The sequence below is a fragment of the Myodes glareolus genome, chromosome 10 (assembly GCF_982192425.1).
Source record: "Myodes glareolus chromosome 10, mMyoGla1.1, whole genome shotgun sequence".
Lineage (NCBI taxonomy): Eukaryota > Metazoa > Chordata > Mammalia > Rodentia > Cricetidae > Myodes > Myodes glareolus.
Window position 1 is genome coordinate 15,493,580 of NC_142035.1, and position 23,877 is coordinate 15,517,456.

The 23,877-nt window shown below is 40.8% G+C and overlaps 1 protein-coding gene across 1 annotated transcript; it reads left to right on the forward strand.

Annotated features, from left to right (window-relative positions):
• Positions 1–1,413: 1,413 nt before the first annotated feature.
• On the forward strand, positions 1,414–22,689 carry Serinc3 (serine incorporator 3). The gene is made up of 10 exons (XM_048440972.2): positions 1,414–1,569; positions 4,882–5,043; positions 7,007–7,203; positions 9,727–9,806; positions 11,998–12,135; positions 13,586–13,755; positions 16,611–16,701; positions 17,140–17,320; positions 20,866–21,090; positions 21,774–22,689. The coding sequence occupies exons 1-10, from the start codon at positions 1,531–1,533 to the stop codon at positions 21,910–21,912; spliced, it is 1,422 nt and encodes a 473-aa protein (XP_048296929.1). The 5' UTR covers positions 1,414–1,530; the 3' UTR covers positions 21,913–22,689.
• Positions 22,690–23,877: the final 1,188 nt, after the last annotated feature.

The window sequence follows — 23,877 nt, forward strand, 5'->3', positions numbered from 1 at the left end:
AAAGCAAAGAGCCTTTATTCATATATAAGTTTGCAAACTGGGTCAGTCTCTCCATGTGTCCAACGTATTGGAGTGATCAGAGAGCCCTGAGTTCAGTTAGAGTTAGCAAAGGCAGGGGTGAGGGATTTTTTTTTTTTAAGATTTAGGGCCCTTGATTGACTGACACTAGTCTAGAGGTGTCCTGGTGAAAAGCTATGGGTGTGTGCTGGCAGGTAATCCTATGGTTGGAACAATAGGAATTTCCTTTGGATGATTTGTTTCCGGGTGGTGGCTGGGTAATCTCAATTTGTGGTCTTGATGGAACCAGGTATTGCCTCAGGGTAAACTACTGAGACTCAGGCCTCTATTGAGCTTGTCATGGCTTGGTCCTAAAGTCAGCAGACTGAATCTGCCTTGAGAGGAGAGGGAGGGAGGGAGAGAGAAAGAAAAGAGAGAGGAGAGAGAGAGAGAGCGAGAGAGAGAGAGAGAGAGAGAGAGAGAGAGAGCAAGAGAACCTAGAGTGAGCTGAGAACCAAGAGGGCAAAGAGAACCCAGAGAGCTCAGGAATATATGACATGAGAAACTGGGGGGAGGGAAAGGAAGTCTGTGGGCTGGAGAGGTTCAGGGTAGGGGATGCAGTTAGAAGAGCTGAGAGGAGCCTCAGGTACTGGGGGAGCCTGGAGGCCTGCTGTGCTCTGGGTGTGCTAATAGGCACCACAGTTGGCCATTTGTTCTGAGTATCTTTGGACCTGACTCTCATCTCATTACAACAGGGAGCTTTTGTTCTGCCAGTCTCCTCTTAACTGGGTCACAAACTCTGAGTTGATGATGTAAAATAATGGTCTTTCTTTAAAGGGAATAATAGCTTATTTTGAGCCCAATATGGCCATGGCTCTAGAACATGAATTCATATAACCCTGAATGGTGTAATGAGCTCCACTGTAGAAGAGGGTATGTGATTCAATCTTTCTCTTTTCTCTCTCAGCAGCCTGGCCTAGACCTCATTATACAGCTCAGGCTAGCCCTGGAATTTTATCACCCTGTCTCATTCTCTCTGATATGGACGTGAACCATTACTTTTCCGTGCAAGAACAACAACCCTCTCCTTCTTCAGATATAGGGTCACATTGTAGCCCAGGTTTGCCTGGAATGCTTTATGTAGCCTAGGATAGCCTTGGACTCCGATCCTCTCTAGTGCTGGGACTACAGGTCCTAACTGGTTATTACTCGACCCAACATAGCCTGTTGTTTGCCTCCAGCCTTACAAACACCCCATTTCTTCATAGCCTCAAGCGAACCCAGGGCTGTTTGCCCTGAACCCTTTGAGGCCCCTGCATCGCCAGCAGCCGTAGCTCCGCCTTCCCCTCCTCCTCAGCCAATGAGTCAGTGGGCCATGGGCGGGGCCACTCGATGACGTGCTGGGCGTCCTGCGAAGGGCGGGCCCTGTTTCCGGCTTGAGAAATCGTCGCGTTTCTGAGGCGACACCTCAGCCGGCAGTTGGCCACCGCGCAGGGAGCCGCTCGGAGCGGTGGTCTCGGCCCCAGCGTCACCATGGGGGCCGTGCTAGGCGTCTTCTCCCTGGCCAGCTGGGTGAGTCCCGAGACCTTGGGCCTCCGGCGCCCGAGGCGCGCGGCAATGGCTGTCAGGTCGCCCACGGCGGGCCCGATCCTCTCTGAGGCCCGCGGAGAGGAGCGGGCAGGCCCGGGCTGCGCGTGGGCTCCGGGCCCCGGGAGGCGACGTCCCAAGGTCGGGGTGCGGCGGCTGGGCTGGCTCTCGGTGTGGGCGGAGGGTGGCTGGAGGCCGGGCCGCCATTGTTTACAATTCCGACGCCCCGCCCCCGCGAGCCTTCCGGATCCTGGGTTCAGGCGGGATGGGAGGAGGAGCAGCGAAGCCGAGATCCCTAGGAGGGGGTTGAGGATGGCATCTTGAAATTTAGGGTTCCCGGAGCCAGATTTTCTCCCTAGCTCGGCATACGCCAGCGCTCTACAGAGCTGGTTGGGGAACGCGGATTTCAAGTCAGCCCCGCTGCAGCTCGGGTTCAGACGGGACTGGCTGTAGCCATTTATTTAATTAGCGCTGCGGCCTAAACATTGAGGAATGAAACAACCTGGCATCTCTGTCCTCCAGAGCTGTTGTGAGAAGAAAGTGCAGAAATTAGTCAGATCACTTTGTCAATGTTAAAACATTTTAAAAAGTTAATTTTAGGGTCTGGGAAAGCGAGAATATACTGAATAAGCTAACAAATCTGCCTCAGAGAAGCGTGTTACTTTGAACCAGTTCCTGATTGTTTTCTCATTCCCGAACTGATGTAATGAACCAAGGATTCAGTCTCTGCTTCGTGGCAGAGGTAATGTCGTAAATATCTTGTTCGTTTTTCCCTGAATAGCATCATTTCAAGTTTTGGTTTTATATGAAATGATGCAATCCAGGTATTTATAGCTAGAAACTGCTTTATATTTTATTAATTTTTTTTTCTGTATGGGGTTAATAACAAGAGGGGAATGAGGGACGAGAATAATAGGAAATTAAAGGCTGTGGAGAGCCAGGCATGGCAGATCATTTGTTATCTCAGCACTTGGAAGGCCCTGTCTCAAAACAGGAAGTCGCAAATAACAGTTTACCGGTAGATGTCCAGAGACTGGGTTTAATCTAACCCAACTGCCGGTACCCACCCTATCTCCCCTCCCCCCAAAAAATAGGGCGGGGAGGATATCAGGGAGCCAAGTCATGAAGATAGCCACTGTTTAGTTTTATTTTTTAGGTAATTTTTTTATCTTTTTTATTTTATTTTATTTTATTTTATATGTATTTAAGATTGAACCCAGGACCTTGCTTATGCTAAAGGCGTCTCTTAAAAAAGAGTTCCCAGCTTCACCCCTAGTCCCCATGCTGACCTCACACTCAACAATCCTGATGTAGCCTCCAGAATACTGGGATTACAGGTCTGTGCCACCACTCCAGGCAGAGGATTTTAGCCTTTGCTTTTTTTAACTTTGTAGCCCATGTTGGCCTCGAACTTGCAGCAAGCCTACCTAGTGCTGGAATTACAGGTGTGAGCTCCCACAACTGGCCTGTATGTATTAACAGAACCCTTCATTATTATTTGGGGGACAGGATTTCACTTTGTAGCCCAGTGCTGGGGTTACAGATGTGTGCTACGTTGCCTGGCTTTCCTTTCCTTTTTTTTTTTTTTCTCTGAAAAGAACATATATGTAAGTCTAGAGTTCTTGGTGATGAGTAACTCAGGTGCTTAGATCTTGCTGCTTGGATAGTTGACTTACAGAAAGAGAAAGAGGCAAGGGCGGTTGTGAGGACACAGAGTTGTGTCTTTTGAAAATGTTAAGTGGGATTGATAAGTGATGTTTGTTTTACATCGGCATGAGAAGGTGGTTTCCCTAGCTTTAAAACTTCCCTTTAAATGGGGATGTATGGCCGCGTCATTGTCTACAAGTTGCTCTTCTAAGTCAAATGAAGGAGGCTTTGAGACTCTAGTTTTTTTATCTTTGCTTTTTATTCCAGTAATTAATTAAAAGGTTTTTTCTTTTTTTTATTTATTTAAAGAATTTCCACTTCCTCCCCTCCTCCCAATACCCTCCCGCTCCCACCCCCCCACTCCTTCTCCTCCTCCCTCCCCATTCCCAAGAGCAGTCAGGGTTTCCTGCCCTGTGGGAAATCCAAGTTCCTCCCCCCTCCCTCCAGGTCCAGGAAGGTGAGCATCCAAACAGACCAGGATCTCGAAAAGCCAGTCCATGTAAACGAACCAAGACCCAGTGCCATTGTCAATGGCTTCTCAGTCAGCCCCCATTTCAGCCACATTCAGAGAATCCGGTTTGATCACATGGTCGTTCAGTCCCAGTCCAGCTGGCCTTGGTGCGCTCACATTCGATCAGTTCCCTTGTATCAGTGGGTGAACGCACCCTTCGCAGTCCTGACTTCCTTTTTCATGTTCTCCTTCCTTCTGCTCTTCATTTGGACCTTGGGGGCTCAGTCCAGTGCTCCAATGGGGATCTCCGTCTCTATCTCCATCCATCGTCGGATGAAGGTTCCCTCTGGTTCTGCTTTTGTTGCTCACGATCTCCCTCCCTCTGCTTCTCATTTTGACCTAGGGAATTAAGTCCAGTGTTCCAATATGTGTCTCTGTCTCTATCTCCATCCTTCACCATATGAAGGTTCTGTGGGGACATGCAAAATATTCATCAGTATGGTTAAGGGCCCAGGCCAGTTCAGGTACCCTCTCCTCTGCTGCCCAGGGAACAATCTGGGGACCTCTCCTTGGGCCTGGGAACCCCTCCAGAATCGAGACTCTAGGTTTTTGGCTTGAGCAAGAGTTGCGATGTTCTTTTTAAAAACGGAAAAGACGGTGCATAGTAGACATGACAGTACTTATTGATTTCCTACTATGCAAAGGTATAAAGTACAAGGCTAGAAGTGGTCTCCCCTCAAGGTATTTATGACCTGGAGAAGTAAATATGGGTATTGATTTGCTGGAACTGTACAGCAAAGTAGCACAGATAGGTTTGAGCCATAGCAGTGGGTGGAAACTGCAGGTGACATTACGGTGTTTCAGAGTTGTTGCCTTCTGAGGTTGATGGGAGAATATGTGTCTGCTATTTTGGTTGCTGGTAGACTTTTTACTTTCTTTGGTTTGTAGATTTGGGCTTGGGGCTAATAAAACCCAAAATTTGAATACTCCACCAAAGACAGGAAAGGACAGTAGAGAGCTTATTAAGTACACTGTAGTATATCTTTGGAGCCTGTCCTGGAACTTGCTCTGTAGACCAGGCTGGCCTTAAATTCACAGAGATCCCTTGCCTCTGCCTCCTGAGTGCTGGGATTAAAGGTGTGCGCCACCACACCCAGCTAGTGAAGGAGCTCTTATGGCTCATGGTGTTGTTGTTATAGGTTCCATGCCTCTGTAGTGGAGCATCATGTCTGCTGTGCAGTTGCTGTCCCATCAGCAAGAATTCCACTGTAACTCGACTCATCTATGCTTCCATTCTTTTCCTTGGCACTGTTGTGTCTTGCATCATGATGACAGAAGGTATACAAACTCAGCTAAAGAAGGTAAGTAGAAGTTAAAGCATTTTACCATGGTTATTTTTTATTACTTTTTATATTTTACAATACTTTTACTGTTACATTCAATCAAGATCATTTAAGATACTTTTCAAAGATTTATTTTCTGTGCATGAGTGTTCTGCCTACATGTATGTATGTATGTTGTCATACCTGTAGAAGTCAGAAGAGGGTGTCATGTCCCCTGGAACTGGTGTTAGGGATGGTTGAGAGCCACCATTTGAGTGCTGGGATCTGAACCCCAGTCCTCCACAAGAGGAATCCCTGAGCCATTTCTAAAGCCCCAGTAATTTAGGACTTTTTTTTTCTTTGAGACAGGATTTCCCAGTAGCTTTGGAGCCTGTCCTGGAACTAGCTCTTACAGACCAGGCTGGCTTTGAACTCACAGAGATCTAGCTGTCTCTGCCTCCCAAGTGCAGGGATTAAAGGTGTGCACCACCACCGTCTAGCTAGCGCTTTTAACATTATTGATATTATTACAGTTATTATTATTTTTTTGTTATTGTTGTTGTTTTCTCGAGACAAGATTTCTCTGTAGTTTAGAGCCTGTCCTGTCACAGAGATCCGCCTGCCTCTGCTTCCAGAGTACTGGAATTAAAGGTGTGCACCACCACTGCCAGACTTTTTTCTTTTTCTTTTCTTAAAACAATTATTACTACGTGATAGGGTTTCTTGTAGCCTAGACTGGTCTTAAACTTAATACATAGTCTAACAACCCAGAGGAAATAATTTAGAAACGTTTTACCCTTGTTTGCATAAGCTTTAAGCTACAATATTCTTTTACCTTTAGAAGGAGTTTGTAGCTGAAAAATTCTGTAGGAAAATTGAAATAACTTCAGGAAGGTGGGTTAATTGAGGACTGAACCAAGCCCATAGCTTCATCCTGTGTTCTGCCACTGAGCTACATCCTGTTTTCAGAGAAGGGCTTACTAATGACCCAGGCTAATCTTAAACTCACTGTGTAGTACAGGTTGACTTGGAACTTGTAGTCATTTTACTTCAGCCTCTCAAACTTTGGGATTACAGGCTTAACTGTCGTAACTAGTCAGCTTTAAAAAAGTATGTGTGTATATGTGTCTTAGTGTTTGTATTGCTGTGAAGAGACACTGTGATCACAGCAACTTTTATAAAGGAAAACAGTTTCAGAGGTTCAGTTTATTATTATGACAGGGAAAATGGAGGCATGCAGACAGACATGGTACTGAAGAGGTAGCTGAGAGTCCTACATCTTGCAGGCAACCAGAAGTTGACTGAGACACTGGGCAATATTATGAGCATAGGAAACCTCAAAGTCTGTCCCTACAGTGGCTCACTTCCTCCAACAAGGCCATATCTACTCCAATATCTCCTAATAGTGCCAGTCCCTATGAGATTATGGGGCCCAATTACATTCAAATTACCACTATACATATAATGTGTACAAGTATTTTGCCTGCATGCATGTATGTGCATGCCTGGTGTCTTTGGAAGTCTGAAAAAAGCATTGGCTCTGATGGCTCGAGTTATGATGGACAGTTGTGAGCAACCATGTGGGTGCTGGGAACTGAATCCTGATCCTCTGTAAAAGCAACAACTGCTTTTCATGACTAAGCTGTCTTTCCATCCCAGCTTTTGTTTTTAAATGTAATTGTTTATGTTTTTAGGGAATAAGATTGTAGTCAATTGGAAGTCAAAAATTTCAGTTCTCAGTCTTTTTTTCATTTTATCTATTATGGATATAGTGTTCTGCCTGCATGTATCCCTACATGCCAAAAGAGGGCACTAGATCTCGTTACAGAGGGTTGTGAGCCACCATGTGGTTGCTGCGACTTGAACTCAGAACCTTTGGAAGAGCAGCCTTAACCTCTGAACTGTCTTTCTTTTTTTTTCTTCACAAATCCTGCTTCTGGATTGAGATTACGTATCTGTAGTGTTGATACTCTCATGGCATTGAAATTCCTTGTCTCCTCAGATTCCTGGATTCTGTGAAGAAGGATTTCAAATCAAGATGCCTGATATAATAAAGGCAGAGAAAGATTGTGATGTGCTGGTCGGTTTTAAAGCTGTATATCGGATCAACTTTGCTGTGGCCATCTTTTTCTTTGCCTTCTTTTTGCTCATGTTAAAAGTAAAAACAAGTAAAGATCCCAGAGCCGCAATACACAATGGGTATGTAAGATTGTCTTTTTTGTTGTTGTTGTTTTTTTTGGTCGTTTCTCTGTAGCATTAGAGCCTGTCCTGGAACTCCTATAGGCCTTGAACTCACAGAGATTGCCTGCCTCTGCCTCCCAAGCAAGATTGTCTTTTAATATTCATGGTTCCTCACCTTCAGCTGTTGATAATGCCGTTTGAATGGAAGCAATGTATGTAATATTTAATCAATGGTTAGATGTATACATAAAAGATTATTATAATTTTTTGATAGCTTTCTTTCAGTTGCTTAGAGTACCTTGTAAAATAGGTGAGACACAATGCTTAGACACTTTTTTTCATTTATAGATAAGCATGTGCCTGAGACACATACTCTTAACAGAAGCACACACATAGTATACAAGAAAGTTAGAACAGCAAAAAAAATTTTAAAAAAATGGGTTGCTTCTCTTGCTTCCTCCTTCTGACCAGTTCTTTGACATAAATTTCTCAGTTGGAAGCTGATGGGAGCTTTGTAAATGTTTTGTTTGTTATAGATGTAGTAACTGAATTTCAGAGAAGCTAAATATTTTGCCTAAGATCTTTTAACTGGGAAAGATCAAAGTTTAAAGGGGTAAAGTTCATGTATATTCAGTTCTCAAAGCTTGATACTTCATGTTCTGCCATGTAAGCCATGTTGGCTGGTTGCTTGCCTTGGTTGGGTTATTTTGAGATGGGGGTCTCATCAGCCCAGACTGGCCTTGAAGTCCTGATCCTCTTACTTCCACCTTCCTAGTAGAATTACTGGTTTGTGTCCCCATACTTAGCTCAAGACAGTAGTAAAGGTTATAGACTGAAAGTCAAATTTGGTTCTGGCCTTTTGCTAATGAGCACTGTGATTATGGACAAAGTATTTGTGTCCTATTTTGGTTTTTTGTTATGGTTTTCTCAATATTTTTATTTTATATATGTTGATCATGTCTTCTGGAACTGGAGTTATAGACAGTTGTGAGCTGCCATGTGTGCTGGGAATTGAACCTTGATCCTCTGGAAGAGCAGTCAGTGTTCTTAACTGCTGAACCATCTCTCTAGCTCCTTGTGTCCTATTTTGTAAATGGAGGATTGGGGGATAATTTCTTCCATAAATGTAATGATTCTTCCATAAATGTACTCTCCATGTAGCTAATACTGTTAGAACTTACAATTCTAGAAAAGCATTACCTTTATGTGCTAAAAGTAAGAAAACTCCAAAATTTACTCATAAATGTGAATGACTTATCTTGCATTCTTGTGTTAGGTTACAGACCCTATAGCTGCGCTCTCTCACAAAACCCCAACATAGATTAAATAAATAAATAAATCTTAAAAAAGAAAAAGAAACAAGAAAGGAAAGAAAGAAAACCTTCAAGGGCCTGTTTTGGAGACTTTCACTCAGGGTTCAAAAAGAGAAGCCACAATTTAAATAAATAAATCTTAAAAAAAAAAAACAAGGAAAGAAAGAAAACCTTCAAGGGCCTGCTTTGAAGACTCACTCAGGGTTCAAAAAGAGAAGTCACAATAAGTGTAGGAACTAGAGTCTAATGGCTGTAGGGAAAGAATCTTCTCTCAAACGTTTTTCTATTCATGTGTTCTTTATTTTTTTCTAATGGTTTATAATTTCTCCTATCTTATTCTCAATCTATATTTCCATGTCCTGTCATAAGAAATTCCCAAGCATATATCTGTTTATACTTAGCAACTTGTTAGTAATAAAAAAACTACAAGGAAAATTATTAAGGACACAGGCATTGTTTGAGGATATATAACAAAACTTATCAGCTATTTTGTAGCAAACTGCAGTTGCATCTGTGAGGAGGTCCCAACTGTCTTAAAGAAGCCACTACAGGATGCAAAGGGATAAAACTAAACCATTGAGAGATCTAAGCAAAAGGCAAAGAATACGTGCATTATTTTAAATTTCTAAAGTGTGATTATAATACCTGGACATGGCTAGTCAGTTAGGCGGTATTGGTTTTTGAAGTACTAATATAGAACAAGGAGAGACACCTGCAGTACTGCCCATAAGATTGAAATGTAATCATGAGATCACATGTACACATTACATGAAAATGCATGGTAATGGGGAGATAACATAGCTATTACTGCACAAGTGAAATTATAGATGAAAGCAACAGTTTTCAGAGTCAGTGGCCCTGCTGGCTTTGCTGGGCAGGGTTTCTCCATCTAAGAATAATTTCTTGGGTGGGTTGACATCTGAATTATCAATTACTATAAACTGTTATTGTGTCCAGGCCCACAATAGCTCATGAAAAATAGCTCTGACAGGTATCTTTATGTTTTAACCTCTATAGTAACTGGATCAGAGGCATATGTCACAAGACCTTGTTTAATATATTTTGTATGAAATATTGAGTGGAATAGCCTTGGGTCAAATGAAGAAATAAGCCTAGACATATTTGTTTCAAATGCTATTTAGGCTTCTTTTGGTAGCTAAAATGCATTTTTCTCAGTATAAGAATAAAAATTAGCATTTCTCTTAAGTGTGATTTTGTTCTTTGCTAGGTTTTGGTTCTTCAAAATTGCTGCCATTATTGGTATCATGGTTGGATCTTTCTATATCCCTGGGGGCCATTTTACTTCAGGTATGGACTGCTGAAGGGTTGATGCGTATAACTCTGTGATTAAGAGCTGGCCTTAGAGACATGGTGTCCAGTTGTATGACCACACATTAAGACAGTGATGAATTAAAACCAGGAGATATTTTGACCACTTCTCAGCTTTTCTGGAACTATATGTTAATTTTATACTAAATAGTTTATCTTCTCATTTGGTGAGGAAAAGTCATCAGAGAACTTATCAACATGAGGTTCTTTTTTGTTGTTGTTTTGCTTTTTGTTTTTTGTTTATCGAGACAGGGTTTCTTGGTAGCTTTGGAGCCTGTTTTGGAACTAGCTCTTGTAGACCAGGCTGGTCTTGAACTCACAGAGATCCGCCTGCCTCTGCCTCCCAAGTGCTGGGATTAAAGGTGTGTGCCCCCACTGCCTGGCCAACATGAGGTTCTAACGCTCCCATATTGCTTTTTCCCGTCCTAATTTGCTTCTGTGACATGTCATCAAGTGACATCTGACAGTTTCCTATTTGGTTTCCCCCCATCTCCCTAAAAGGAAAGGGAACATATTTTTTTTGTTGTTGTTTCTGGTTTTGGTGTGTATCCTGGAACTCAATTTATAGATGAGGCTGTCCTAGAACTCAGAGATCCACATTCCTCTGTCTCTTGAGTGCTGTGTGGCACCACTGCCCAGTTTAGGACAAGTCTTATGAAGTTATTTAGAATGTGCGGTCTTAATGAATTGATTAAATAAATAATGCCATATTGTCCTAACTCTATTTTGTGTCTGCCTAGATACTCCTCAGCCTTCCACTCCCTAATAGTCACATCTACCTTAGCAGTCCGTTTTGGACTGTGACTCTGACCATGGTCCAGATGAATTAACCAAAATAATTTTGTTTGTATGAGCTAAAACAAAACTAAATAGATGAAGTGTAAATAAAAAATTGTCATATGGTATTTGGAAAATATTGCTAAACTCTGCAGAAAGACAGATGTTACAACTCTACTCAGACACTGTAGTTGTGGTTTTTGTCTTTAGAAACGAGCTTGAATACCAAAAGACATTTTGGAAGCATTAGCCTACTCTTGGTCTGGCCGATTTTAAAGAACTTGTACTCTTAACTGATTGTTGATAACTCTCTTTCATGGATCAATTCACCAGACTCCCTTTACTACAAACTGAAACAAGTCTTAAAAGGTCTCAGAGGGTAAAAGGCACTTGCCACAAAGCCTGATGACCAGCCTGAGTTTGAACCCTGGATCTCACATGATAGAAGGAGGGGACTGACTCAAAGAAATTATTCTCAGATATCTATTTGATGCACTCATGCTCAGTACACTCACTCACTCACTCACTCACTCTTGGGGACCAGCCTTGACAAAAATGCGTCTCATGAGGGTAATGGCTTGAGGATTTCAAATATAGTAGAGAATATGAAGACGAGAATGAAAATAATAAAATGGAGAAACATATAGGATAATATCAGGAGGAAATTCCTGTGAGTACTGAAAATTCGCACACTTTAATTTCCAACTGTTTAAAATACCCTTGACCCCAGAAGGTAGGAGTAAGACAAAAGACAGCATTAACATGATACAAGGAAAGGAACTTAGCAATTGAAAGTAACCAGCTACATTTATAGTTAAACATTCTGTTGCTAGAACAAAACAAGTCACGCTCACATCCTAGACCAAAACATTGGGCAAACCACTCCCTGGATGGAATCCAAAGTTTTCTCCATAAAGGGAACTGGAACTTAGTTGGATGCTGAGACTTTTGTTTGAGGTAGGAACAATCTACTTCCTATTCCTGGAGCACAAGGTCTGGCAATTAGCCACACCTGTTGACAGTAACCTTTGAGAGTAGAACTCCAAACAACACCTAGGTGGCAACCCCGTTTTTCTTTTTTTTTTCTTTTCTTTTCTTTTCTTTTCTTTTCTTTTTTTTTTTTTTTGAGGTAGAAGCACAATAACCTCAAAGACTCACATTTTCAGGCCTCCACAACACACATGTAAAATGCTTGTAAAGGTTGGAAATCCCCAGACATTCCTGAAAGAATACCTGTAAGTTTGAAATGATAATCAAACTGTACTGTTATAGACAGAATGTTTATTACTGCTTGTCCTTTTTTACTAGACTTGAAGTCTGCTCATAAAGTTTAGCAGCTATATTCTGAATTGTTACTGTTATGGTGAAGAGTAACTGTTGTCTTTGTTTACAGTCTGGTTTAGTGCTGGCATGTTAGGGGCCACTTTCTTCATCATCATCCAACTGGTGCTCTTGGTAGACATGGCTCACTCTTGGAATGAATCGTGGGTAAATCGAATGGAAGAAGGAAACCCAAGGCTCTGGTATGCTGGTAAGTGCCTAAACTCACTGCAGAGCGTCTTACTGCTACCTTAAGTAAGGAGTATAATAAAATCTCCAGTTTTGAATATATAAACTCAATTTAAGGCTTTTGTTTTTTTTGTTTTTTTTTTTTGTTTTTTTTGAGATAGGGTTTCTCTGTTAACAGTCCTAGCTGTCCTGGAACTAATTCTGTATGTAGACCAGAATCTACAGAGATCCGCCTGCCTCTGCTGAGATTAAAGGCTTATGCCACCACCGCCCAGCTAGGGCTTACTTTTTAAGAACAGTATGTGTATGTGTGGGGAGGTGTTATACCTGCATTTATTTCTGTGCACCACATTTATGAAGTGCCTATGGAGGCCAGAAGAGGGAATCAGATTCCCCTGGGACTGAAACCCCTGTCCTCTAGAAGAGCAGCACAAATGCTCTCCAACTCCTATAACTGTCTTTTAAATATTTATTCATTCATTCATTCATTCATTTATTATGTGCACAGTATTTATTTATTTATTTATTTATTTATTTCTGCAGGCCAGAAAAGGGCACCAGATCTCATTACAGATGGTTGTGAGCCACCATGTGGTTGCTGGGAACTGAACTCAGGACCTCCAAAAGAGCAGTCAGTGCTCTTAACCTCTGAGCCATCTCTCCAGCCCCCTATAACGTCTTTTAAAAAGCTAGTTTGTCATTTAAGCTATTGTGAATTGTATGCCTTGCTGGAAGGTGAGCATAGTACATTCATCATTGGAGTCTGCCAATAATGGAACTATAGTGCTGAGATGCTAAGAAAACATTTCTAGATTTAGATTCAATTATATGACTAACTATGTGAATGGAAAGGAACTATTTTCCCAGACCAGGGAGGTTACATCATTATTTGTGATGGGAGCCAGGTTTAAGTAGCCAGTGGCTACAGAGTGAAATTGTCTCAAAGAGAGCCTGCTTTGTTTACCTAGACATCATCCCTGACATGTAGTTACTGCCAGCTGTGACCTAGTTTGTGGAGAGGAGCTGTGTGTAGTTAGGCTATCCTTGAACTTGTGATCCTCTAGCTTTAGCTTCTCAAATGCTAGTATTACAGCTGTTCACCCACCACGCCTGACCCTAAATTGTGCCATTGAAAAACCAGGAATCATCTAGAAAAACCTATGCATGTATTTAATATGTAATTCAGAGATTATTCAAAAGGAGTCACCAAATATTTTTTTTTGAACCCATGAAACCCAGGTTAGGTTCCAGGTTGTGAGTTCATTTACTTAGTGGATTTTGGAGTTTAATGGAGAATCATTTTAAAACAATATGAAGCTTGAACCTTGGGCCATTTCAAGTTTTCTTGCAGTTTATTGCTCACCATGGGAATGAATTAAGTCTCTTTCCTTATATAGCATAGAAGAAAATTGATCTTAATTCTAGCCATTTCTTTGGACACTGGATATTCATATTGTTTTCCCCTTTTCCAGCTTTGCTGTTTTGTACAAGCTTGTTTTATATCCTTTCGATCATATTTGCTGTGTTGTTCTACATCTTCTACACCAAACCAGATGGCTGCACAGAAAATAAGGTCTTCATCAGCCTTAACCTGATTTTTTGTGTTGCTGTTTCTGTTATATCCATTCTCCCCAAAGTTCAGGTATGATGGTTTTCTGTTTTCTCTTGTGAAAGACTTAGAATTAATGCTAGCTAAGCTTAAATTGCAGGCAATGTTTTAATTATATCTGTATTTAGCTACTTAAATATTTCTCCATAATATTGTTAAATATTTGTAATTACAGCTTAGTGATCGTGTATGTGCTATTGAGGGGCTATTTTTTTTCTTGACTTTTTTTAGTTTTTAATTTTATATTTTGAGATATTGTCATTTTATAGCCCTAATTGGCCTAAAACGCACCAGACAGTCCAGACCTTGAATTTTGGGACCTCTTTGATGGCATGTGCCACCATGCCCAGTTGAGTTCCTATATCTTGATGATATTCATTTCCTGATCATTAAAAACTAGGTAGTTTGGGGATGTGAGTTGCCTCAGTGGGTAAAGGTGCTTATTCCTGAGCTTAGTACCTGGAGTTCTAATCCCAGGACGCATAGAGTAGACAGGGAGAACTGACTCCTGCATGTTGTCCTGTGACCTTCATACACACATACACTGTTACAAATATGTCCCTACACATACTTAATAAATATATTTAAACAGAACTTAAAGAGAAGAAAGTAGTCCCAAAGTTACCAAAACTAGGTAACTTGAAGCTTGGTGTGGTAATGTTCATCAGCAGTTTCGACAAATTTGAGATCATCCTGCCAGGCTAGCCACGGCTATGTAGTGAGACTCTGGCTCAAAGAACTGAAACCAAAGAAATAAAACCTTAACAGAGTCTTAAATGTGAGTAGAATGTTGGTTTTCATATGTTTGGCTTTTTACATTCTGTAGCCCAGACTGGCCTTGGTTGGATACCTGATTCCTGATTATTCATCCTCCACTTCAGTAGTGCTAGAATTGCAGACATGAGCTACCAAGCTCAGTTTTTATTCTAAGAGTAAATGGGGAGGTGACTTAATGGATAAAACACTAAGCATAAAGAGAGACCTGAGTTCAGATCCCCAAAGCTCATGTAAAAAGCTGGGCATGGTAGTCGTGTCTTTAATCTCAGTGTTCCTACTGTGAGAGGAGTGGAGACATGAGAACCAGCTAGCCTGGGAGATGTAGTGGGAGATGCAGAAGACAAGGAAGGACTGATAACCAGTGTTGTCCTCTGACCTCAAAACACTTACCAAGACATGCACCTGTTATTAGTTATACACGTGCTCATACACAACATAAACACTTTTTTACAAATTGATAAAATTAAGGAGACTAGAGAAATGGGTCAGCTACTGGCAGTAAGTATTGCTCTTTCAGTCTACAGCAACCACATCAGGAGGCTCATAACCTCCAAGGACATCCACACATGAGTGGCATGCACTCACTCAGATCCATAAACACACGATTGAAAATAAATTAGTAAAAAAATGGTAGAGAACCAGTCTAAACCTAGGAGGCTGAGGTTGGAATATTTCTGCAAGTGAAGGTCAATCTGGGCCACTGGAGTTCATTACTAAAGGAAGGAGAGAAAAGAGAATTTAAGAGAATTATTTTAAATGTGAGAAAACTGAAGTGAGTATGGTTGGATATGCCTGCAATCCCAGATCGCCTTGCTTTTTTTTTTTTTTTTTTTTTTTTCTTCCTTTCCTTTTGTTTTTCAAGACAGGATTTCTCTGTGTAGCTTTGACTCCTGTCCTGGAACTTGCTCAAACTCAAGAGAGCTGCTTGCCTCTTCCTCCCAAACTCTAGGATTAAAGGCGTGTGCCAACACCACCCAATGACCTTGTTTTTGTAAAATGAAAAAAAAATGCCTGGATTTGGGGCTCAGAGGTTAAGAGCATTCCCTGCTCTTCCAAAGGTCCTGAGGTCAATTCCCAGCAAGCACATGGTGGCTCACAACCATTTGTAATGGCGTCTGGTGCCCTCTTCTGGCCTGCAGGCATACACACAGAATATTGCATGCACACATAATAAATAAATAAATAAATAAATAAATAAATTTTAAAAATGCCTGGATTTGTAGTACATCCTGCAGTCCCAGCTACTTAAAAGGCTGAAGTGTGATAATCCCTTAAGGAATTAGAAGCTAGTCTAGAAAACCTTAGTGTTGTGACCTTTTCTCAAAAAAAGCATGAGGGAAGTGTCTGAGATGACTCATACAAGGGTGCTTGTTAGATGACCCCTGTGCCATCCCTGGAACCCATCATGTAGGAGAACTAACTCCTGACCGTACCTGAGGTTTCGCTCCCACCATAGAATACATAAATAGTATTTTTTAAAAGCATGAGGGACTGGGGTGTTTGATTTTTTTTTTTTTTTTTTTTTTTTTGCTAGAGGCTCACACAGCCTGCACAAAGGTGAGTTTGAGCTCAGTACCGGGCATAAGGGTCAGTTGTTTTAAGGTCATCACCATATTTGGCCAGCCTTGAACTACATGTGATCCTTTTTCCAAGAAAAAAAATTTTCATTTACTTTTTTTTGTTGTTAGCTCACATTTAATTACTAAGTGGACATGGTAAATCTCTAGTTCCAGCAATCCTGGAAGCTGAAGCAGGATTGAATTTGGGCAACAGTATCCAGAAAAAAAGAATAAAAACCAAAACGGACATTTCCAAGAAGTGATTGGTCACCTGGCTATTTTGTGGTAGAGTTGAGTGGATTTTTCTTCATATAAAGAGGTTAGAAACTGAAAGCCTTTGTGTGATATAAAGAAATTTTCAAGATTGTGAAATGCTTTGCATACCAGCAGTAGATGTGTCATTTTATTTTGTAGACTAACTGAAACTGAAGGGCTACCTGTCTTCTTTTAACTGTCAGAAAGCAGGTTTTCAATTTCTAATAATTGAGTGCATCCCAGGGGATCATTCATTTCTTACAGATCATGTGGCATTGTTTTTGTTTGATTCCACAGGAACATCAGCCTCGTTCTGGCCTCCTGCAGTCCTCCATTATCACTCTGTACACCCTTTACCTCACCTGGTCAGCCATGACCAACGAACCTGGTAAGGGAATGTCCTAACTCATCAATAGACGTGCTCCTTTGCTGGGTATACAAACTGGAGCTAGAGCAAATGTGAAACAAACAAGAAAACTACTTGGAAATGGTCAGTGTTCTCAGTAGATTTCAGCTATTTACATTTTAAGTAACTGAAATAAAACTAGGGATGCACTCCTGTTTGGAAGCTAAAATGGTCTGTTAAACATCACAAAACCAATGAAGTCACAATAGATATTTATAAAACTTAAGATAACTACTTTTTCTGAAGGTAGATCATCGGGTAAGATGTAAATACAGTACTAACTGCTGAGTTTCATGTTCTTCTAAACATATCTTTCCTGTGTTTCACAACACAGCTAAATGGTGTGTAGGCAAGCCCTCTGATTCTCCTCGGAACACGAGTGAGCTGTAACTAATGATAGCAAAACTTTCCCATTTTCAGACCGCACCTGCAACCCCTCTCTTATGAGCATCATTACACACTTAACTTCACCGACTGTGTCTCCAGCAAATTCAACTACTCTTGCTCCTGCTTATACTCCACTGTCACGGAGTGGACACTCTATGAGTTTGGATGATTTTTGGGGGCTATTTATCTTTGTTGTCTGCCTTATATATTCTAGGTAAGTTCTAGATAAGAGGTGCTTAATACAAGATTCTCATGAAAGTGAATAATATGTTTTAAAAGCAGTGTAAAGAAATAATATAGCTCTGTCTGTCTGTCTGTCTGTCTGTCTGTCTATCTATCTATCTATCTATCTTTCAAGGCAGGGTTTCTCTGTGTAGCTATGGAGCCTGTCCTGGAACTAGCTCTGTAGACCAGGCTGGTCTTGAACTCATGATCCTCCTGCCTCCACCTCCTTTGGCAAATTCTACCAGCATGCTTCCTTCAATAAAAAGTTCTTTGCCTATCTTTGCAAGTATATGTATATGTATGTGTATATGTCTTATAGTTCAGAAAAATTCAGCCAGGCGGTAGTGGCACTTTCTTTAATCCCAGCACTCAGGAGGCAGAGGCAGGTGAATCTCTGAGTTTGAGGCCATCCTTATGAGTGAGTTCCAGGAAAACCAGTGCTGTTACACTGAGAAAAACCCTGTCTTTAAAAATGGGTGTGGGGGCGTTCAGAAAGCTTCATTCTGGTTTTATGGAGGTGCCTCCTTTGTGTAGAAGGATAGAAATCCAAGGACTGGAAATAGGGATCTTCAGAATGAACATTTAGAAAAAAAATATAATGATTTGGAGTAGAAGGTGTTGGTCAGAGTATATGGCACTTACCTGGTATGTGTGAAGCCCTGGGTGTGATTTCCATAACTGTGCCAAAATTCTTTTATAAGTCTTTTTTCCTCATTTATATTATGTAAAAAAAATTAAGTTTAATAGTCCCTATCACAGAACAACAGGTATAACTTCCCACTCATTTCATTTTCCATATATTATTGGATTAATAATTTAAAAGTAAGAAATACTCAAAAACAGGCAAGATAAATTTTATTTTTACAAGTTGGCAAAATAAGAGAGACCACATATAAAAGAGTAAATGAGAATATCTCCTTTTCAATCTACTTTTACCATGGAAAACATTATTACATGGTATTTCAGATTTAACAGTTTTTTAAACATTTTATTTTGTGTATAGTTATTGAAGGAGCAACAGTTGCACCATAGTGTACATACGGAAATTGTTAATGGACAATTTGTGGGACACAGATCTCTCCTTTCACCATGTCAGTCCTGGGTTATTAGGCTTGGCAGCAGGCATCTTTACTCACTGAGCCATCTTACTGGCCCCAATTTTACCGCAGTTAGACTGGTTGGCTACTTTTAGGCTTTTTGTTGATGAGGGAGGCACTCATGTCTAGGCCAGCTTCACATTTGCGGTTTAGCTGAAGATGAGCTAGAACTAGTCCTCCAGCCTTTACCTCCCATGTGGATAGGTGTGTGCCGTGGCACAGAGGTCATAGGACAACTTTCAGAAACTGAGTCTCTCCTTCCCTCTCTGCATTCCAAGGCTGTAATTAGGTTGTCAGGGTTTACCTGCACCTGCTGAGCTTTTTTGTTTTGTTTTGTTTTTTCCAAGACAAGGTTTCTCTGTTTAGCCCTGGCTTTCCCGGAATTTGCTTTGTAGACAAGGGTGGTCTGGAATTCAGTTGGTCCACCTGCCTCTGCCTCCCAAGTATTGGGATTAAAGGGGTGCATCACCATGCCAAGCCTGTTGAGCTATCTTACGGACCCATTTTTTTTTTTTTTTGCAAAGTCTTGTAGCCTATACTGACCTTGAATTCTGCATTCTTCTTAGTGATAGGATTATAGGTGTGTGCCACCACTCTGAGCTTGTTTTATTTATATTATTATCTATAAAATAACTCTGTTTTATGTGTGTATGTTTATCTGCTTGTCATATGTATTTGCACCACTGAATTCCTGATCGTTCTGTATCAGCCTCCTGAGTGCTGCCATTACAAGTCCACTATGGTATAACGTGAACTATAGAAATAGGTGCCTTCTGTATATAACAGCTTGCTGAAATCAGTTGCTGTTATCTTTTTCGTGTCTAATTGCTATGGCTAGAACTTATGATACAATGTTAAATAGTAAATTCAACAGTGGGATCTTTGCTTTGTTTTTGATCTTGAGAGGGAGCAGTTTTTGTCTTTCACTATTAAGTATGACACTTGCTGATTTGTGTTTACTGATGGGCTCCTATCAGTTGAAAAGTCTATATTTTTTCTTTGAGTATTTTCTTTTTCTTTCTTTTTTTTTTTTCCTTCTCTAAGACAGGGTTTCTCTGTGTAGCCTGGTCTGTCCTGGAACTTACTCTGTAGACCAGGCTACGGAGTAAGTATCCACCTGCCTCTGCCTCTTGAGTGCTGGGATTAAATGTGTGGACTGCCATCACCCATCACTTTGGGTATTTTCATCTTGAAAAATAACTAAATTTTGTCATATGCTTTATCTGTTGAAATGATCATGTAGTTTATGTCATTTATATTTTTTTCCTTTAGTCATTAATTCGTTCTTCTAGTGAGCATCTGCAGTGTTGGAAATCCAGATGCCTATAGCTGATGTTCTTTGAATACTTCTCAAGGCAGGGTTGACAAGTGCTGGAACAGGACACCTAGAGATCACTGGGAAGTAGGAAGAAGCCTCTCACCTGTTGTAGGGAGGAATGATGCCAGGGAAGAATTTCAAGAGGTCATAGCACTGAGACAGAAATGAAGGACGAATAAGTGTGTAGTCAGAGACTGCTGACTTGCTTCCTGACTGCTCAGACCCAAATAATCACACAGAAACTATTTTAATTACCACACTGTTTGGCCAAAGCCTCAAACATGTTTCTAGCTAGCTCTTAAATCTTAAATTAACCCATTTCTAGTAGTCTTATGTTTCGGCATGAGGCTGTGACTTACTGGTAAGGATCCAGCATCTGTTTCCTTAGGCAGCTACATGGTATGTCTCTGACTCTGCCTATTCTCTCTCTATATCTCTTCCAACCTGGCTATATTCTGCCCTGCCATAGGCCGAAGCAGCTTCTTTATATTCATTAGCCAATAAAAGCAACACATATACAGAAGAATGTTCCACATGGTTAATGAATAAAACTGTTTCAGTCAGTGGCTTTAAAGCCAGTTGGGAAATCTGAACAGAGATATATATAGAGAGAGAATAGGCATAGTCAAGGAGATGCTATGTAGCTGCCAAAGGAGATAGACAACTGGAACTTATCTGGTAAGCCACAGCATTGTGGCAATACCTTAAGATGTAAGAATTAATTAATAAGAAGCCTAAACTAATAGGCCAAACAGTGTTGTAATTAATAGTTTCTGTGTGATTATTCGAGTCTGGGCAGCCAGGAAATGAACAAGCAGTCTCTTTCTACATAAGTTGGCTAGAAAGAGGTAGGTGGTATATTACAAGCATAGTAGAGGCACTTATATTGCAGTAGAAGAGACACTGGGTAGCATGCTTCTGGAATTGAGCCATGAAATAGCAGCTACTAAGAAGAGTACCATCCTGTAATTAATAGGCAGCAAGTTGTATCTTTGGACAGGGCTTTCAATGTCCAAAGTAGGAACAGCCCAGAAATAATTTATTCATATATGAGTCAAAGACATCATTTCATCTGAAATGACTCCCTTTTGATGTGATTTTCTTGGGATTACTTTCCAGCATCCGTACTTCAAGCAATAGCCAAGTTAACAAGCTGACTCTCTCTGGGAGTGACAGTGTTATCCTTGGTGATACCACCAATGGAGCCAACGATGAAGAAGATGGACAGCCTCGTCGGGCTGTGGACAATGAGAAGGAGGGGGTGCAGTATAACTACTCCTTCTTCCACTTGATGCTCTGCTGTGCTTCTTTGTATATCATGATGACTATAACCAGCTGGTACAGGTAGGAGGAATAGACAAAGATAGAATACTCAGCCCTTGGGAATGCCTATATATCTAAGTGAATTGTCCTTATTGTGGTGCCCTTCTCTGTCTCTGAGAATGAAGCTGTCTGTATTTAGTTTCCTTTTCTGGAGTCCTTTTTGTTTGTTTCAGATGGTCTAGCTTCAAACTTCCTCTTGTTCTGCTGCAGCCACCTAACTCCTGGGATTAAGAGCATGTGCTAACATGCCCTGCTTGAAATAGAACCCAGTAGGAATTCTTTAGAAAATCATGGCATAAAACCATTTGGCCTGATATATATTTTCTTTCTGTGCTTCTAGAGAGGCAATATTAAAGTATTCTGGTCAAAGTAATAATATCCTAAGCAGGAACCATTTCAGGGAAACTATTTCCATTTTGCTAGTAACTAGAATAATTCAGATGGTATATAAGAACCTTGCTAAAAGAATAGTTAGGTCTTTCATGTTAGCAAGAAGGAAAATGCTGTTTGAAAGGCAGAGTCTGTTGATCATGGTAACTGAAAATAGCTTCTCAAGTCCCTACTAGAACTATCCTAGGTTAATAGTAGCAGCTAAATCTCCCTGAGGGGTTTCTTGGCATTGGCCAGAGTGAGTGAGTGGTATGGGAAGGATTCAGCTTCGCAATATTAAGTTTCCTTCCCCTCCCCCTTCTTGTTTTTCTTAGTCCTGATGCCAAGTTCCAGAAAGTATCCAGCGATTGGCTAGCTGTGTGGGTCAAAATGGGCTCCAGCTGGGTGTGCCTCCTCCTTTACCTCTGGACTCTTGTGGCTCCGCTCATCCTCACAGGTCGGGACTTCAGCTGAGCTTCGGAGTGCCAAGGATACTGCTCAAGCTGACAAAGCTCCTTTGCTGAAAACACATATCCCTTCTCGTTTCATCAACTAAACTGTTAAGTGAACGCTTTACAAATTTGGCTGTATTCATGTTTATATCAAAAGGCAAGAAATGAATAATGCTTGATGCAGAATCTGAACTTTCATATATATACATATGTTTATTTGTAAGGCTATAGCACAAAGGGAACATTTTGTGTTTTAGCGTGAACTACAGCTGTGCTGTGAAGAGAGTTCTTTATAAAGACCTGTAGATTCCTACTTCGGTCTAAGATGTAAGTTAGAAGATTGTTGGATATTTGAGGCTATCTTTAATATATTTCTATTGCAGTCTCCTTAAAAACCAAAAAAGGAATGCATTAATCCACAATTCCCTCAATAGAGGTCTTTGAGTGACACAGGCACACTGTTTCTTCCATTGATTCTTCAGAGGTAGCATCCTGGTTTGTGGAAAGGAATTATGGATGTAGGTCCTTCCCCAGAAACATGGCTGCTGATAAGACTGAGAGAAGGCTATTGAGTTCCTTTACTTACTTTTTATACTACACTGCTGCTTGATAGAAGTCTGTGGCTTTGTCAGATATGTCATCCCAGTAAATGCTTTGTAGATTTGATTAAATGAAAGTTCACTTGGGAAACGCTGCAGTGTTATGTACTGATCTTGTTATAAGTGTGTAAAAGTCAGAGGCATGTTAGTTTATTACATTTGCATTATAAAAGTACTTGATTAAAATAGATATTTAGTTTCTTGTTTGTTTGTTTGTTTTTTAGAAAGGGTCTTTTCTTTGTATCCCAGACTTGTCTGGAACTCAAATCCTGCCTTAGCTTCCAAATACTGAAATGTAGCTCTGAGCTACCATACCTAGTCTCTTAAGCCTCCTTCTTCAACTGGCTTTGGTCAGTATTATTTGTTTGCTTGTTTGGAGAGTCGCCTGTCAATCTGATATTTCAGGCAGATGCCTTGCTTCTCTTCTGGCTCTTGAGATTTGACTGGTAAGTGAAGTCTTACGTTCATCTAGAAACTATCCCTAATATTTTCTCTGGTAAAGACCAAAGTAAGTAAGAAGTAGTTAAGACACTGTCAAAGAAGATATTACTGAAAAGCAGCCCAGTAGGAATAAATAATAATGTAGGTTTTTCAACAGAAACTGGCCTGTAGGGGTGAAAACATGAAAGAGACACATTCTTCTTTCTTGGGCTTAAAGTTAATGAAAATAGCTGACCAACATGGGAAAACTCATGAGAAGAGATCCGTAGATAGAGGCTAGTACAGTGGACTTCTAGTGAGAATGTCCTTAGGATTTGTAGCTTTGGTTCATACCAGATACCAGGGCAATTTATCTGAGATTTGAAATAGAAAAGTAAAGAGGGTTTGGGGGAAAATTGATAGCTTAGACCATTTCCACATTAGTATTTAAAGTGGATAGAAGAGATTGAGTTCAAAGGCAACAGCAGAGTTTGCCACTGGGAGAAACACAGATATTTACATTATAATTCATAACAGCAAAAAAATTAGTTATGAAGTAGAAACAAAAATAATTTTATGGTTGGGGATCACTACAACATGAGGAACTGTCACACTATCAGAAAGATTGAGAACTTCTGCTCTAGGTTAGTGTGTTTGGAGAAAGTTTCTTGCTCTAGGTTGTTCTGGCCCCAATACTCGCTCTGTAGGCTAGGCTACAGAGAGAAGAGTCCTTTGAGGAGTTCTGCCCCTTCTACTCACTAAACACTGAGATAGATTATAGGCAGCAGCCACCATGCTCAGCCTAAAATTTTATCTTGCTAACCAAAGGCACTGTCAAAAATAGCCTTGGAAATCAGGGATGGTAGCACACGTCTATGATCCCTGGTACTAAGGATGCTGAGGCAGGAAGATCACAAACTCTAGCCCTGCTTTGGCTATAGGTCATGTTTTAGCCTGAGCAACATGGG

Bases quoted from the DNA above. Each gene is read 5' to 3' on its own strand.
- Serinc3 (XM_048440972.2), top strand. From the start codon at position 1,531: ATGGGGGCCGTGCTAGGCGTCTTCTCCCTGGCCAGCTGG. The intron at 1,570-4,881 runs GTGAGTCCCGAG...TTGTTGTTATAG, and splicing joins TCTTCTCCCTGGCCAGCTGG to GTTCCATGCCTCTGTAGTGG. The intron at 13,756-16,610 runs GTATGATGGTTT...TTGATTCCACAG, and splicing joins CCATTCTCCCCAAAGTTCAG to GAACATCAGCCTCGTTCTGG.